We start from the raw sequence: 17,412 nt of genomic DNA, 5'->3' as shown, positions 1-17,412 counted from the left end.
ATATTCACACACAACTATTGTAAGGTGGTGTAGGGTTTTTAATAATGGTTTGTTTGTTTCAAATATTCACACACAACTATAGTAAGGTATAGAGCTTTTAACAATGGTTCGTTTGTTTCAAATATTCACACACAACTATAGTAAGGTGGTGTAGGGTTTTTAACAATGGTTCGTTTGTTTCAAATATTCACACACAACTATAGTAAGGTGGTGTAGGATTTTTAACAATGGTTTGTTTGTTTCAAATATCCACACACAACTATAGTAAGGTATAGAGTTTTTAACAATGGTTCGTTTGTTTCAAATATTCACACACAACTATTGTAAGGTGGTGTAGGGTTTTTAATAATGGTTTGTTTGTTTCAAATATTCACACACAACTATAGTAAGGTATAGAGCTTTTAACAATGGTTCGTTTGTTTCAAATATTCACACACAACTATAGTAAGGTGGTGTAGGGTTTTTAACAATGGTTTGTTTGTTTCAAATATTCACACAACTATTGTAAGGTGGTGTAGGGTTTTTAATAATGGTTTGTTTGTTTCAAATATTCACACACAACTATAGTAAGGTATAGTTTTTAACAATGGTTTGTTTGTTTCAAATATTCACACACAACTATAGTAAGGTGGTGTAGGGTTTTTAACAATGGTTTGTTTGTTTCAAATATTCACACAACTATTGTAAGGTGGTGTAGGGTTTTTAATAATTGTTTGTTTGTTTCAAATATTCACGTAACTATAGTAAGGTGGTGTAGGATTTATAATAATGGTTCGTTTGTTTCAAATATTCACGCAACTCTAGTAAGGTGGTGTAGGATTTATAAAAATGGTTCGTTTGTTTCAAATATTCACGCAACTATAGTAAGGTGGTGTAGGATTTATAATAATGGTTCGTTTGTTTCAAATATTCACGCAACTATAGTAAGGTGGTGTAGGATTTATAATAATGGTTCATTTGTTTCAAATATTCACACAATTATAGTAAGGTATAGGATTTTTAATAATGGTTCGTTTCTGTCCTTGATATTCATACTATGAGACTTCACATTTAACCTTGTATCAATGAGTAATGTAAGTTACAAACTAATACAAAAGGAATTCAACTTTAATAAAATTTCCAACCATGTCATAAAAATTCATAAATTAGATTGAATCAGTTCATTCTACCAATGTTAGTCCATAGCATGTAATGATGTTTTTAATAACGTTAAAACATTTTGAAAAAGTTCATTGATTTTCACAATAAGGTATTTATTACCTTACCACAAAACTGATAAATTTTAATCCTTACATCTAACCAGCTTTTATCTTTACCATATAAGATATTTGATACATTTCAAAAATATGAATTAATATTTAAAATATCTCAACATTGAATGTTGATTTTACTAAAAGTGAATGAATCGTATTGATATACTAATTCTACTCTTGTTGTAAATTTATTAAAATAATTTATTCCTTTGTTTCTCAGGTAACTGTAGTAAGAAAAAAAAAATAGTGCTGTGGTATTGAAGGCCCATTGTACAAGTATGTTTAGTTATCAGTGGATATATTTTTAAAGTTTTCAAAAATGAAATACAAGCTGCTCCAATATCACTTGCTGCAGCTAGAAAAAACAAATCTTTGTTTTTTTATTACAATACACCTGTCAGTGAAAGCAAATAAGTGTAATTATATTACACCCTAGCATTTTCTACATTTCAATTATTCTGATTTTGTAAGTAAATATTTGGGGCAAATTAAGATTTGTCTCATTTTAAACAAAGTTTAGTCATGCTCTAAGTTATTGTGCCATTGGTTGCTTCAAAAATTTGAACATGGGATAGTGATAAAGAAAAAACAAAAATCTTACATATGAAAATGTTTTTTTTCACCAAGAATTTTATAGAAAACAAAAGTTTTTACATTGAAAACCTTTTAGACTATTTAATTGATAATTCTAGATACAGTTAAAAAACATTATATACTATATCATAATTTATACCAAAAAGTAACAGCATGCTTTTGGCTTTTAAATGTTATTCTTAGATAATGTGTTTTATATATACATTTTGAGCCAGGTGTGGTATAGGGGTCAGTATGCTGGGCTGTAGATTTAAAGATCTATAGCTCATATCCATTTACTTTCTAAATAAAAATTGAATCCCAAAATTTTAGGGTTGTGGGTGCATTTTGAGAGTGACAGTCAAATCTCACTACTTGATTAAGTGCGGCCCAATTGTTTGTGATGGATAATGTTAACTAGTTGCCTTCTTTCCAGTGTATAATTTCAAAATTAGGTATGGCTGCCACAGACAGCTCTTGTGTAGCACAAGTATTCAGATCTAAGTCATTCTTAAATGTAGATTTTGTTACATCATAATAATTCATGTCTGTACAGATCATTCCAATTGATAAGCTCGTTAAGGGACGATTCCAAGACAACTTTGAATTTCTCCAGTGGTTTAAGAAATTCTTTGATGCAAACTATGATGGAAGAGAATATGATCCTGTGGAAGCAAGAGGTGGCCTTTCAGTTGGTAGTTCTAAGGGGAAGGACAGCATCGGCATTGGTCGACCCTTGGGACGATCTGGTAGGAAGAAAGCTTGATCTCTTACTGAACCAGTTTGTTTGTTTTCTACTTACAGTAACTTTTACTGCTGCAATAACTTTTACATCAGTTAATAAAACTACTTAATAATTTATTTAATCATATGATTTATATACATGAAAAAACCTACATAAGAATAAAAGTTATAATACTGAATGGCAGTAGTTGTTCCAGTGATCTGACTCCTGGGTTGCTGCTTGTTTGAACTTTTAAGTAAATGTTAATCTGAGCATGCTTTTCTGTGTATTCAGTGTAAAACTAACATGAACTTAGATAGACAAGAATGTCACATAAACTGAGATGACCTTATGTAGACAAAATTGTTGCAGAAACTAATGTGACCTTAGATAGACAAGATCATCATGAGGTACGTTTGTCAGATGTTACAATAATTGTAAATGTTGATCTCCTAGTAAGGATTAAATGTCTGTCTTTATTGTATATCTTTTATTTTTTTAACTGACAACGTTGTTTTACTCACTGCAGTTTTCAAACAGAAAAGTTAGTTTTATTATTTTATTCCATTCCAAGAGAAAGAGTTAGTAACAAGTATTGTGTTTCTCTTCAGCTCCAAAACAGAGAGGTAAAACCACACCACCAAGACAAGGAATGTCTCCAAACAAAATGGGTGGCTCTGGAGACCTAAACAGGGTTGATGATTTGTGCCAGCAGGTTATCAGACTATTTATACTTATGAGCATCTAACAATTTTTAGTGAAATAGATTACACATTTGTTTACGTAGTCTATTTAAACGTTTTAGCCACTGTGTACTACACAAAATACAATTCATAGGACCAAGACTTGCATACATTGTACCTCATAACAAGCAAGTAACTTAAAAATAATTTTAAAAAAATATCATTGATATTGTAATTAGTCTAGGTATTGCTGTAGTCCACTCTGCATCTTGCACATAGAGATTTGATATAGTATATTTTATCAGTTTTGTTTTACACAAACTATTGTAAGAGGGAAAGTATATCATAATTTAATGAAATACTGTGTATACCCCAGAAATAATAAAAATGTGGCAGTAATTTGAGAGTTAGTGACTTAAATATAAATAGTTTTTTTTCCTTTCATTTGAAGCTTTCTGACTGTTGTATGTTAACCTTTGAGTATGTCCTTCTTGTATCTTCTAACTTTAGCCACATAATAAAGATATCATAAGATAAATAGTGTACCTATTATAACTTGGCATAGCTTCCAAGTCCAACCAGATAATAGATGCACATCATAAACTTACTAGTATACCTGGTACATCCTGACATGGCTTCCAAATTTAGCTCGATAGTAGACCCCTCAGTCTGGATTCCTGTACATGGTGAGGGGACGTCCCAAGGAAGGTTCTGTTCTTTCAGTTTACCTCCTCTGGGATCTGAACATCCACTGTTTGCTGTGCGTGGTGACCCGTGAAGGAGAGGGTATTGGTGGTTCAGGGGTCGAACCCTAACACACCACTTTGGCCTTGAAATCCTCTAGGCGGTTGGCCTTGGAGTGGTCCCCTAGGATCAATCGGCTGGTTCACTTGGGCTAGAGTCAACCAAGTAACATTGTTGTGGGCATTGTATCTGATGCTGTTGTTTGGATATAGTGCTCACAAAAGCCTGGCATTGCTGCAGTGTCCTTGTTTGGAATTGCAGTATGTCCCCTCATGGGCTCCATGGTGGGTGGGGTCAGTGAGCACTGAAAAATTTTTTCATTATGGATCCTCCAAATAAGATAGTAGAAAAACAGTCCATAGGTAAACAACCACGTCTTGAAGATTTTGAGCAGCAATCTTCACCATCTGTAACACCTGTACTATATTTACTTATACTACATTCTCTTTCAGTCAAATCTTTAGGACAGATGTCTCCCTTTTTCATGCAGAAGGAACTAGAGGGACTTGCTGGCTCTCCAAAGTCAATTAAAAGCTTCAATTAGTTAACATATTGGTGGAAACATCCACATCTCAACACAGTGAACTCCTCTTGCATTCTAAAGCAATTTGGGATATACTTGTTGAGGTTACGCCGCATGCTACTTTGCATTTGTCATGAGTTATTGTTGAGAGAGATTTGAAGAACATCCCCAAGTCAGAGATTCTTGCTGGTTTCTCCACCCAAGGAGTTTCTGCAGTGAGGCGTATCTTCACTCCTAAAGATGGAATTATAAAGCCGATCAATGTCCTCATTTTAATATTTACATCACCACATCCACCTGCCACCATCAGGGCAGGTAATCTTAATTGCAAGGTATGGCCATACATTCCAAACACCCTCGGATGTTTTCAGTGTCAGTGGCTCAGTCACTTGAAGACATCATGTTGTGGTTCCTTCATGTGTGCTCATTGCAGTGGCAAGGACCACCATGCCTATGAGTATGAAATGGACCTTCGTTGCATCAATTGCAATGGCTCTCACCCATCCTACTTTTGTTCTTACCCTAAATGGTTGGAAGAAAAAGAGATGCAGCATTTGAAGACAATTCAAAACATTCTTACCCTGACGCTTGAAAGTTGCTGTCCACCACCTCATCTTGGACATATGCTGCTGCACTTTGTTCCACTACTACAGTAGGAATGCAGACAGATCTCTCTGTGCTTCTGAAAGAATCATTCTCAAAACAAATTAAAAATCTTTTGACCTCCATGGTTAAGAAAGTTGATGAATCAACATCAACACCCATCTCTGTCCCTAACATACATTCCAACAAACCTCAAAATCTACTTCCTTTGGTTCTGGGTACAGGCATTTCCTTGAGTACATCTACTCCCACCCCAAGATGCAAAATGATCATTTGTTCACATCCTCAGTTGCTGGAATCCTCTTCCAACAATAAAGACCTGCCCAACTGACCCAGGGCAGGATCCATGGATGTCAATAGACTTCTCTCAAATAAAGACAGTAAAGAAAAAAGACATGGTCTTAAACATAAGGGTTCTCTACCCAATTTGCCTACACATAAATAAAAATGGTCACCTTGACACAATGGAACTGTTGAGGTTTACATTCTAATCTGGGTGACATCTAAACACTGATTGCTTCCTACCATCCTGTATGTCTTTCATTACAAGAAACATTTCTGAAACCTGCCGATACAGTCACCTTTCATCGGTTTTCTTTGCACAGATATGACAGGCTGTGGGATGGATGAGTGCATGCTAACCAACCAACAGTGCCACTCTTTCTTTACCACTCAGCACACCCTTGGAGGCCGCAGCTGTCTGCGTTTTCTTGGGTCATACCATCACTGTTTGTTCTCTCTACCTATCGTCTGGAGAGACCTATGATCAATCAGACCTTGATGCTCTCATTGAACGGTTGCCGTCTCCTTTTTTAATTCTGGGTAACTTTAAGGATATCATCCCCTCTGGGCAAATGCTGATATTGAAGGGAGGGGTCTCTCCGTAGAGTGTGTGCTCTCTGATCACAACCTTTTTGTTTTCAGTACTGTTTAACATTGTTTAACCTAGACCGAGAAACATTGAAATAGTTAATTATCTCGTCTGTGGTGTACCAAGAGATGAGGTGGCATTGAAATATTTTAAGTACAATTATTTGTGGTTGTCAGACATAAGACTGTTTAGGGTATTATTATTAGTTTGTGTTTGCAATTCATTGATGTTAAGGCTATGGAGATTTCTAGATGTATAAAAGCTGTGACCAGACAAACAGGAACAGAGTAAAAATAAAGGAATGAGAAAGATAAGTTGTGTCACAATAAAAGTTAGAAATCTTAGTTAACCAGTGAAACACCTAACAGTGAAATTAAGTTTGTTTGAGATAATGAAAATAATTTGTCTTGTCAAAGGGTATTCTAAACTAACTGAACCGACCTGTGTGAACTTTGATGAAAAGATAGATGATTTTTTTTGGAAGTTCAAAATGCCACTGTGGTAACTCGTACATCAGCCTAAGTGAATCATACTCGGATACTGCTATGATAGAAATAGAGAAAAATAGTTTGGCTTCTCAACTGAATTCTAAAGAAATTGAATTGACCATAGTAGAGAACTGTATAGTGTTTAAGATACAACTGTGATATGTAAAGTGTAAAGAAATTTGATATGTCCGTTTAACACATTCTGAATATATTATTTTGAAAATAGGTGTAATGTGATTTTAATTTATTTTCAAATTTATCACCAAAAAGTCAGACGTCTACCATAGAAGAATCCTTAGCCAAACACTTGTATATTTACATTTTTGTATGTATAACTTACTAAAGAAAAGTCGCTTATAGTACTGTACAAAATGACATGGTGTTGTCGAAATAGTTAGACATTGTGGTGTATCAAAATAAGTAGTATTGTTAGAAATAATTACATTGTTTGTGGTTTACTGAGACGTGCAATGTCATTGAATTATTTAATTGCATTGTTTGTGGTTTACTGAGACGTGCAATGTCATTGAAATATTTAGTTGCATTGTTTGTGGTTTACTGAGACGTGCAATGTCATTGAATTATTTAATTGCATTGTTTGTGGTTACTGAGACGTGCAATGTCATTGAAGTATTTAGTTGCATTGTTTGTGGTTTACTGAGACGTGCAATGTCATTGAAATATTTAGTTGCATTGTTTGTGGTTTACTGAGACGTGCAATGCCATTGAAATATTTAGTTACATTGTCTGTGGTTTACTGAGACGTGCAATGTCATTGAAATATTTAGTTGCATTGTTTGTGGTTTACTGAGACGTGCAATGTCATTGAATTATTTAATTGCATTGTTTGTGGTTACTGAGACGTGCAATGTCATTGAAGTATTTAGTTGCATTGTTTGTGGTTTACTGAGACGTGCAATGTCATTGAAATATTTAGTTGCATTGTTTGTGGTTTACTGAGACGTGCAATGCCATTGAAATATTTAGTTACATTGTCTGTGGTTTACTGAGACGTGCAATGTCATTGAAATATTTAGTTGCATTGTTTGTGGTTTACTGAGACGTGCAATGTCATTGAAATATTTAGTTGCATTGTTTGTGGTTTACTGAGACGTGCAATGTCATTGAAGTATTTAGTTGCATTGTTTGTGGTTTACTGAGACGTGCAATGTCATTGAAATATTTAGTTGCATTGTTTGGGGTTTACTGAGACGTGCAATGTCATTGAAATATTTAGTTGCATTGTTTGTGGTTTACTGAGACGTGCAATGTCATTGAAGTATTTAGTTGCATTGTTTGTGGTTTACTGAGACATGCAATGTCATTGAAGTATTTAGTTATATTGTTAGTGTCAGACTAAGAGACAGTGTTGAAGTATTTAGTTATTCCTGTCATTGAAGTATTTAGTTACATTGTTTGTGGTTTACTGAGACGTGCAATGTCATTGAAGTATTTAGTTACATTGTTTGTGGTTTACTGAGACGTGCAATGTCATTGAAGTATTTAGTTGCATTGTTTGTGGTTTACTGAGACGTGCAATGTCATTGAAATATTTAGTTGCATTGTTTGTGGTTTACTGAGACGTGCAATGTCATTGAAGTATTTAGTTGCATTGTTTGTGGTTTACTGAGACGTGCAATGCCATTAAAGTATTTAGTTGCATTGTTTGTGGTTTACTGAGACGTGCAATGTCATTGAAATATTTAGTTGCATTGTTTGTGGTTTACTGAGACATGCAATGTCATTGAAGTATTTAGTTGCATTGTTTGTGGTTTACTGAGACGTGCAATGTCATTTAACTATTTAGTTGCATTGTTTGTGGTTTACTGAGACGTGCAATGCCATTGAAGTATTTAGTTGCATTGTTTGTGGTTTACTGAGACGTGCAATGCCATTGAAATATTTAGTTGCATTGTTTGTGGTTTACTGAGACGTGCAATGCCATTGAAATATTTAGTTGCATTGTTTGTGGTTTACTGAGACGTGCAATGCCATTGAAGTATTTAGTTGCATTGATAGTGTCAGACTAAGAGACAGTGTTGAAGTATTTAGTTATTCCTGTCATTGAAGTATTTAGTTACATTGTTTAGTTACATTGTTTGGTTTACTGAGACGTGCAATGTCATTGAAGTATTTAGTTACATTGTTTGTGGTTTACTGAGACGTGCAATGCCATTGAAGTATTTAGTTGCATTGATAGTGTCAGACTAAGAGACAGTGTTGAAGTATTTTAGGTAAATTGTTAGTGTCAGACTAAGAGACAGCGTTGAAGTATTTTAGGTAAATTGTTAGTGTCAGACTAAGAGACAGTGTTGAAGTATTTTAGGTAAATTGTTAGTGTCAGACTAAGAGACTGTTGAAGTATTTTAGGTAAATTGTTAGTATCAGACTAAGACAGTGTTGAAGTATTTTAGGTAAATCGTTAGTGTCAGACTAAGAGACAGTATTGAAGTATTTTAGGTAAATTGTTAGTGTCGGACTAAGAGACAGTGTTGAAGTATTTTAGGTAAATTGTTAGTGTCAGACTAAGAGACAGTGTTGAAGTATTTAGGTATATTGTTAGTGTCAGACTAAGAGACAGTGTTGAAGTATTTAGTTACATTGTTAGTGTCAGACTAAGAGACAGTGTTGAAGTATTTAGTTACATTGTTAGTGTCAGACTAAAAGACAGTGTTGAAGTATTTAGTTATTCCTGTCATTGAAGTATTTAGTTACATTGTTTGGTTTACTGAGACGTGCAATGTCATTGAAGTATTTAGTTACATTGTTTGTGGTTTACTGAGACGTGCAATGTCATTGAAGTATTTAGTTGCATTGTTTGTGGTTTACTGAGACGTGCAATGCCATTGAAGTATTTAGTTGCATTGTTTGTGGTTTACTGAGACATGCAATGCCATTGAAGTATTTAGTTGCATTGTTTGTGGTTTACTGAGACGTGCAATGTCATTGAAATATTTAGTTGCATTGTTTGTGGTTTACTGAGACGTGCAATGTCATTGAAGTATTTAGTTGCATTGTTTGTGGTTTACTGAGACGTGCAATGCCATTAAAGTATTTAGTTGCATTGTTTGTGGTTTACTGAGACGTGCAATGTCATTGAAATATTTAGTTGCATTGTTTGTGGTTTACTGAGACGTGCAATGTCATTGAAGTATTTAGTTGCATTGTTTGTGGTTTACTGAGACGTGCAATGTCATTTAACTATTTAGTTGCATTGTTTGTGGTTTACTGAGACGTGCAATGCCATTGAAGTATTTAGTTGCATTGTTTGTGGTTTACTGAGACGTGCAATGCCATTGAAATATTTAGTTGCATTGTTTGTGGTTTACTGAGACGTGCAATGCCATTGAAATATTTAGTTGCATTGTTTGTGGTTTACTGAGACGTGCAATGCCATTGAAGTATTTAGTTGCATTGATAGTGTCAGACTAAGAGACAGTGTTGAAGTATTTAGTTATTCCTGTCATTGAAGTATTTAGTTACATTGTTTGGTTTACTGAGACGTGCAATGTCATTGAAGTATTTAGTTACATTGTTTGTGGTTTACTGAGACGTGCAATGCCATTGAAGTATTTAGTTGCATTGATAGTGTCAGACTAAGAGACAGTGTTGAAGTATTTTAGGTAAATTGTTAGTGTCAGACTAAGAGACAGCGTTGAAGTATTTTAGGTAAATTGTTAGTGTCAGACTAAGAGACAGTGTTGAAGTATTTTAGGTAAATTGTTAGTGTCAGACTAAGAGACTGTTGAAGTATTTTAGGTAAATTGTTAGTATCAGACTAAGACAGTGTTGAAGTATTTTAGGTAAATCGTTAGTGTCAGACTAAGAGACAGTATTGAAGTATTTTAGGTAAATTGTTAGTGTCGGACTAAGAGACAGTGTTGAAGTATTTTAGGTAAATTGTTAGTGTCAGACTAAGAGACAGTGTTGAAGTATTTAGGTATATTGTTAGTGTCAGACTAAGAGACAGTGTTGAAGTATTTAGTTACATTGTTAGTGTCAGACTAAGAGACAGTGTTGAAGTATTTAGTTACATTGTTAGTGTCAGACTAAAAGACAGTGTTGAAGTATTTAGTTATTCCTGTCATTGAAGTATTTAGTTACATTGTTTGGTTTACTGAGACGTGCAATGTCATTGAAGTATTTAGTTACATTGTTTGTGGTTTACTGAGACGTGCAATGTCATTGAAGTATTTAGTTGCATTGTTTGTGGTTTACTGAGACGTGCAATGCCATTGAAGTATTTAGTTGCATTGTTTGTGGTTTACTGAGACATGCAATGCCATTAAAGTATTTAGTTGCATTGTTTGTGGTTTACTGAGACGTGCAATGCCATTGAAGTATTTAGTTGCATTGTTTGTGGTTTACTGAGACGTGCAATGCCATTGAAGTATTTAGTTGCATTGTTAGTGTCAGACTAAGAGACAGTGTTGAAGTATTTAGTTATTCCTGTCATTGAAGTATTTAGTTACATTGTTTGGTTTACTGAGACGTGCAATGTCATTGAAGTATTTAGTTACATTGTTTGTGGTTTACTGAGACGTGCAATGCCATTGAAGTATTTAGTTGCATTGTTTGTGGTTTACTGAGACGTGCAATGTCATTGAAGTATTTAGTTACATTGTTTGTGGTTTACTGAGACGTGCAATGCCATTGAAGTATTTAGTTGCATTGTTTGTGGTTTACTGAGGCGTGCAATGTCATTGAAGTATTTAGTTGCATTGTTTGTGGTTTACTGAGGCGTGCAATGCCATTGAAGTATTTAGTTGCATTGTTTGTGGTTTACTGAGGCGTGCAATGCCATTGAAATATTTAGTTGCATTGTTTGTGGTTTACTGAGGCGTGCAATGCCATTGAAATATTTAGTTGCATTGTTTGTGGTTTACTGAGACGTGCAATGCCATTGAAATATTTAGTTGCATTGTTTGTGGTTTACTGAGACGTGCAATGCCATTGAAGTATTTAGTTGCATTGTTAGTGTCAGACTAAGAGACAGTGTTGAAGTATTTAGTTATTCCTGTCATTGAAGTATTTAGTTATTCCTGTCATTGAAGTATTTAGTTACATTGTTTGGTTTACTGAGACGTGCAATGTCATTGAAATATTTAGTTGCATTGTTTGTGGTTTACTGAGACGTGCAATGTCATTGAAATATTTAGTTGCATTGTTTGTGGTTTACTGAGACGTGCAATGTCATTGAAGTATTTAGTTATATTGTTAGTGTCAGACTAAGAGACAGTGTTGAAGTATTTAGTTATTCCTGTCATTGAAGTATTTAGTTACATTGTTTGTGGTTTACTGAGACGTGCAATGTCATTGAAGTATTTAGTTGCATTGTTTGTGGTTTACTGAGACGTGCAATGTCATTGAAATATTTAGTTGCATTGTTTGTGGTTTACTGAGACGTGCAATGTCATTGAAATATTTAGTTGCATTGTTTGTGGTTTACTGAGACGTGCAATGCCATTGAAGTATTTAGTTGCATTGTTAGTGTCAGACTGAGAGACAGTGTTATAGTATTTAGTTATTCCTGTCATTGAAGTATTTAGTTACATTGTTTGGTTTACTGAGACGTGCAATGTCATTGAAGTATTTAGTTACATTGTTTGTGGTTTACTGAGACGTGCAATGTCATTGAAGTATTTAGTTGCATTGTTTGTGGTTTACTGAGACGTGCAATGCCATTGAAGTATTTAGTTGCATTGTTTGTGGTTTACTGAGGGCGTGCAATGCCATTGAAGTATTTAGTTGCATTGTTTGTGGTTTACTGAGACGTGCAATGCCATTGAAGTATTTAGTTACATTGTTAGTGTCAGACTAAGAGACAGTGTTGAAGTATTTTAGGTAAATTGTTAGTGTCAGACTAAGAGACAGTGTTGAAGTATTTTAGGTAAATTGTTAGTGTCAGACTAAGAGACAGTGTTGAAGTATTTTAGGTAAATTGTTAGTGTCGGACTAAGAGACAGTGTTGAAGTATTTTAGGTAAATTGTTAGTGTCGGACTAAGAGACAGTGTTGAAGTATTTTAGGTAAATTGTTAGTGTCAGACTAAGAGACAGTGTTGAAGTATTTTAGGTATATTGTTAGTGTCAGACTAAGAGACAGTGTTGAAGTATTTTAGGTAAATTGTTAGTGTCAGACTAAGAGACAGTGTTGAAGTATTAAGGTATATTGTTAGTGTCAGACTAAGAGACAGTGTTGAAGTATTTAGTTATTCCTGTCATTGAAGTATTTAGTTACATTGTTTGTGGTTTACTGAGACGTGCAATGTCATTGAAGTATTTAGTTGCATTGTTTGTGGTTTACTGAGACGTGCAATGCCATTGAAGTATTTAGTTGCATTTTTTGTGGTTTACTGAGACGTGCAATGCCATTGAAGTATTTAGTTGCATTGTTAGTGTCAGACTAAGAGACAGTGTTGAAGTATTTAGTTATTCCTGTCATTGAAGTATTTAGTTACATTGTTTGGTTTACTGAGACATGCAATGCCATTGAAGTATTTAGTTGCATTGTTTGTGGTTTACTGAGACGTGCAATGCCATTGAAGTATTTAGTTGCATTGTTAGTGTCAGACTAAGAGACAGTGTTGAAGTATTTAGTTATTCCTGTCATTGAAGTATTTAGTTACATTGTTTGGTTTACTGAGACGTGCAATGTCATTGAAGTATTTAGTTACATTGTTTGTGGTTTACTGAGACGTGCAATGTCATTGAAATATTTAGTTGCATTGTTTGTGGTTTACTGAGACGTGCAATGCCATTGAAGTATTTAGTTGCATTGTTAGTGTCAGACTAAGAGACAGTGTTGAAGTATTTTAGGTAAATTGTTAGTGTCAGACTAAGAGACAGTGTTGAAGTATTTTAGGTAAATCGTTAGTGTCAGACTAAGAGACAGTATTGAAGTATTTTAGGTAAATTGTTAGTGTCAGACTAAGAGACATTGTTGAAGTATTTTAGGTAACTTGTTAGTGTCAGACTAAGAGACAGTGTTGAAGTATTTTAGGTAAATTGTTAGTGTCAGACTAAGAGACAGTTTTGAAGTATTTTAGGTAAATTGTTAGTGTCAGACTAAGAGACAGTGTTGAAGTATTTTAGGTATATTGTTAGTGTCAGACTAAGAGACAGTGTTGAAGTATTTTAGGTATATTGTTAGTGTCAGACTAAGAGACAGTGTTGAAGTATTTAGTTACATTGTTAGTGTCAGACTAAAAGACAGTGTTGAAGTATTTAGTTATTCCTGTCATTGAAGTATTTAGTTACATTGTTTGGTTTACTGAGACGTGCAATGTCATTGAAGTATTTAGTTACATTGTTTGTGGTTTACTGAGACGTGCAATGTCATTGAAATATTTAGTTGCATTGTTTGTGGTTTACTGAGACGTGCAATGCCATTGAAGTATTTAGTTGCATTGTTAGTGTCAGACTAAGAGACAGTGTTGAAGTATTTTAGGTAAATTGTTAGTGTCAGACTAAGAGACAGTGTTGAAGTATTTTAGGTAAATCGTTAATGTCAGACTAAGAGACAGTATTGAAGTATTTTAGGTAAATTGTTAGTGTCAGACTAAGAGACATTGTTGAAGTATTTTAGGTAACTTGTTAGTGTCAGACTAAGAGACAGTGTTGAAGTATTTTAGGTAAATTGTTAGTGTCAGACTAAGAGACAGTTTTGAAGTATTTTAGGTAAATTGTTAGTGTCAGACTAAGAGACAGTGTTGAAGTATTTTAGGTATATTGTTAGTGTCAGACTAAGAGACAGTGTTGAAGTATTTAGTTACATTGTTAGTGTCAGACTAAAGACAGTGTTGAAGTATTTAGTTATTCCTGTCATTGAAGTATTTAGTTACATTGTTTGGTTTACTGAGACGTGCAATGTCATTGAAGTATTTAGTTACATTGTTTGTGGTTTTACTGAGGCGTGCAATGTCATTGAAGTATTTAGTTGCATTGTTTGTGGTTTACTGAGGCGTGCAATGCCATTGAAGTATTTAGTTGCATTGTTTGTGGTTTACTGAGGCGTGCAATGCCATTGAAGTATTTAGTTGCATTGTTTGTGGTTTACTGAGGCGTGCAATGCCATTGAAGTATTTAGTTGCATTGTTTGTGGTTTACTGAGGCGTGCAATGCCATTGAAATATTTAGTTGCATTGTTTGTGGTTTTACTGGGACGCGTGCAATGTCATTGAAGTATTTAGTTATATTGTTAGTGTCAGACTAAGAGACAGTGTTGAAGTATTTAGTTATTCCTGTCATTGAAGTATTTAGTTACATTGTTTGGTTTACTGAGACGTGCAATGTAATTGAAGTATTTAGTTACATTGTTTGTGGTTTACTGAGACGTGCAATATCATTGAAATATTTAGTTGCATTGTTTGTGGTTTACTGAGACGTGCAATATCATTGAAATATTTAGTTGCATTGTTTGTGGTTTACTGAGACGTGCAATGTCATTGAAATATTTAGTTGCATTGTTTGTGGTTTACTGAGACGTGCAATGTCATTGAAATATTTAGTTGCATTGTTTGTGGTTTACTGAGACGTGCAATGTCATTGAAATATTTAGTTGCATTGTTTGTGGTTTACTGAGACGTGCAATGCCATTGAAATATTTAGTTGCATTGTTTGTGGTTTACTGAGACGTGCAATGCCATTGAAGTATTTAGTTGCATTGTTAGTGTCAGACTAAGAGACAGTGTTGAAGTATTTAGTTATTCCTGTCATTGAAGTATTTAGTTATTCCTGTCATTGAAGTATTTAGTTACATTGTTTGGTTTACTGAGACGTGCAATGTCATTGAAGTATTTAGTTACATTGTTTGTGGTTTACTGAGACGTGCAATGTCATTGAAATATTTAGTTGCATTGTTTGTGGTTTACTGAGACGTGCAATGCCATTGAAGTATTTAGTTGCATTGTTTGTGGTTTACTGAGACGTGCAATGCCATTGAAGTATTTAGTTTCATTGTTAGTGTCAGACTAAGAGACAGTGTTGAAGTATTTTAGGTAAATTGTTAGTGTCAGACTAAGAGACAGTGTTGAAGTATTTTAGGTAAATTGTTAGTGTCAGACTAAGAGACAGTGTTGAAGTATTTTAGGTAAATTGTTAGTGTCAGACTAAGAGACAGTATTGAAGTATTTTAGGTAAATTGTTAGTGTCAGACTAAGAGACAGTGTTGAAGTATTTTAGGTAAATTGTTAGTGTCGGACTAAGAGACAGTGTTGAAGTATTTTAGGTAAATTGTTAGTGTCGGACTAAGAGACAGTATTGAAGTATTTTAGGTAAATTGTTAGTGTCAGACTAAGAGACAGTGTTGAAGTATTTTAGGTATATTGTTAGTGTCAGACTAAGAGACAGTGTTGAAGTATTTTAGGTATATTGTTAGTGTCAGACTAAGAGACAGTGTTGAAGTATTTAGGTATATTGTTAGTGTCAGACTAAGAGACAGTGTTGAAGTATTTAGTTATTCCTGTCATTGAAGTATTTAGTTACATTGTTTGTGGTTTACTGAGACGTGCAATGTCATTGAAGTATTTAGTTGCATTGTTTGTGGTTTACTGAGACGTGCAGTGCCATTGAAGTATTTAGTTGCATTTTTTGTGGTTTACTGAGACGTGCAATGCCATTGAAGTATTTAGTTGCATTGTTTGTGGTTTACTGAGACGTGCAATGCCATTGAAGTATTTAGTTGCATTGTTAGTGTCAGACTAAGAGACAGTGTTGAAGTAATTAGTTATTCCTGTCATTGAAGTATTTAGTTACATTGTTTGGTTTACTGAGACATGCAATGCCATTGAAGTATTTAGTTGCATTGTTTGTGGTTTACTGAGACGTGCAATGCCATTGAAGTATTTAGTTGCATTGTTAGTGTCAGACTAAGAGACAGTGTTGAAGTATTTAGTTATTCCTGTCATTGAAGTATTTAGTTACATTGTTTGGTTTACTGAGACGTGCAATGTCATTGAAGTATTTAGTTACATTGTTTGTGGTTTACTGAGACGTGCAATGTCATTGAAATATTTAGTTGCATTGTTTGTGGTTTACTGAGACGTGCAATGCCATTGAAGTATTTAGTTGCATTGTTAGTGTCAGACTAAGAGACAGTGTTGAAGTATTTTAGGTAAATTGTTAGTGTCAGACTAAGAGACAGTGTTGAAGTATTTTAGGTAAATCGTTAGTGTCAGACTAAGAGACAGTATTGAAGTATTTTAGGTAAATTGTTAGTGTCAGACTAAGAGACATTGTTGAAGTATTTTAGGTAACTTGTTGAGTGTCAGACTAAGAGACAGTGTTGAAGTATTTTAGGTAAATTGTTAGTGTCAGACTAAGAGACAGTTTTGAAGTATTTTAGGTAAATTGTTAGTGTCAGACTAAGAGACAGTGTTGAAGTATTTTAGGTATATTGTTAGTGTCAGACTAAGAGACAGTGTTGAAGTATTTTAGGTATATTGTTAGTGTCAGACTAAGAGACAGTGTTGAAGTATTTTAGGTATATTGTTAGTGTCAGACTAAGAGACAGTGTTGAAGTATTTAGTTACATTGTTAGTGTCAGACTAAAGACAGTGTTGAAGTATTTAGTTATTCCTGTCATTGAAGTATTTAGTTACATTGTTTGGTTTACTGAGACGTGCAATGTCATTGAAGTATTTAGTTACATTGTTTGTGGTTTACTGAGACGTGCAATGTCATTGAAATATTTAGTTGCATTGTTTGTGGTTTACTGAGACGTGCAATGCCATTGAAGTATTTAGTTGCATTGTTAGTGTCAGACTAAGAGACAGTGTTGAAGTATTTTAGGTAAATTGTTAGTGTCAGACTAAGAGACAGTGTTGAAGTATTTTAGGTAAATTGTTAGTGTCAGACTAAGAGACAGTGTTGAAGTATTTTAGGTAAATCGTTAGTGTCAGACTAAGAGACAGTATTGAAGTATTTTAGGTAAATTGTTAGTGTCAGACTAA

At 34.3% G+C, this 17,412-nt stretch overlaps 1 protein-coding gene across 1 annotated transcript in view; it reads left to right on the top strand.

Annotated features, from left to right (window-relative positions):
• Nucleotides 1-17,412, top strand: part of LOC143229951 (microtubule-associated protein RP/EB family member 1-like) — a 37,787-nt gene that overhangs the window by 6,903 nt on the left and 13,472 nt on the right. Inside the window, exons 5-6 of the mRNA XM_076462838.1 lie at nt 2,383-2,575; nt 3,162-3,265. Of these exons, the coding sequence (XP_076318953.1) occupies nt 2,383-2,575; nt 3,162-3,265 (297 nt within the window). The remainder of the gene's footprint in view (nt 1-2,382; nt 2,576-3,161; nt 3,266-17,412) is intronic.

This window comes from Tachypleus tridentatus, chromosome 10 (genome assembly GCF_004210375.1).
Source record: "Tachypleus tridentatus isolate NWPU-2018 chromosome 10, ASM421037v1, whole genome shotgun sequence".
NCBI classification, from domain to species: Eukaryota; Metazoa; Arthropoda; class Merostomata; order Xiphosura; family Limulidae; genus Tachypleus; species Tachypleus tridentatus.
The sequence above is the reverse complement of the archived record's forward strand: the minus strand, read 5'-3'. Positions and strand labels throughout refer to the sequence as shown.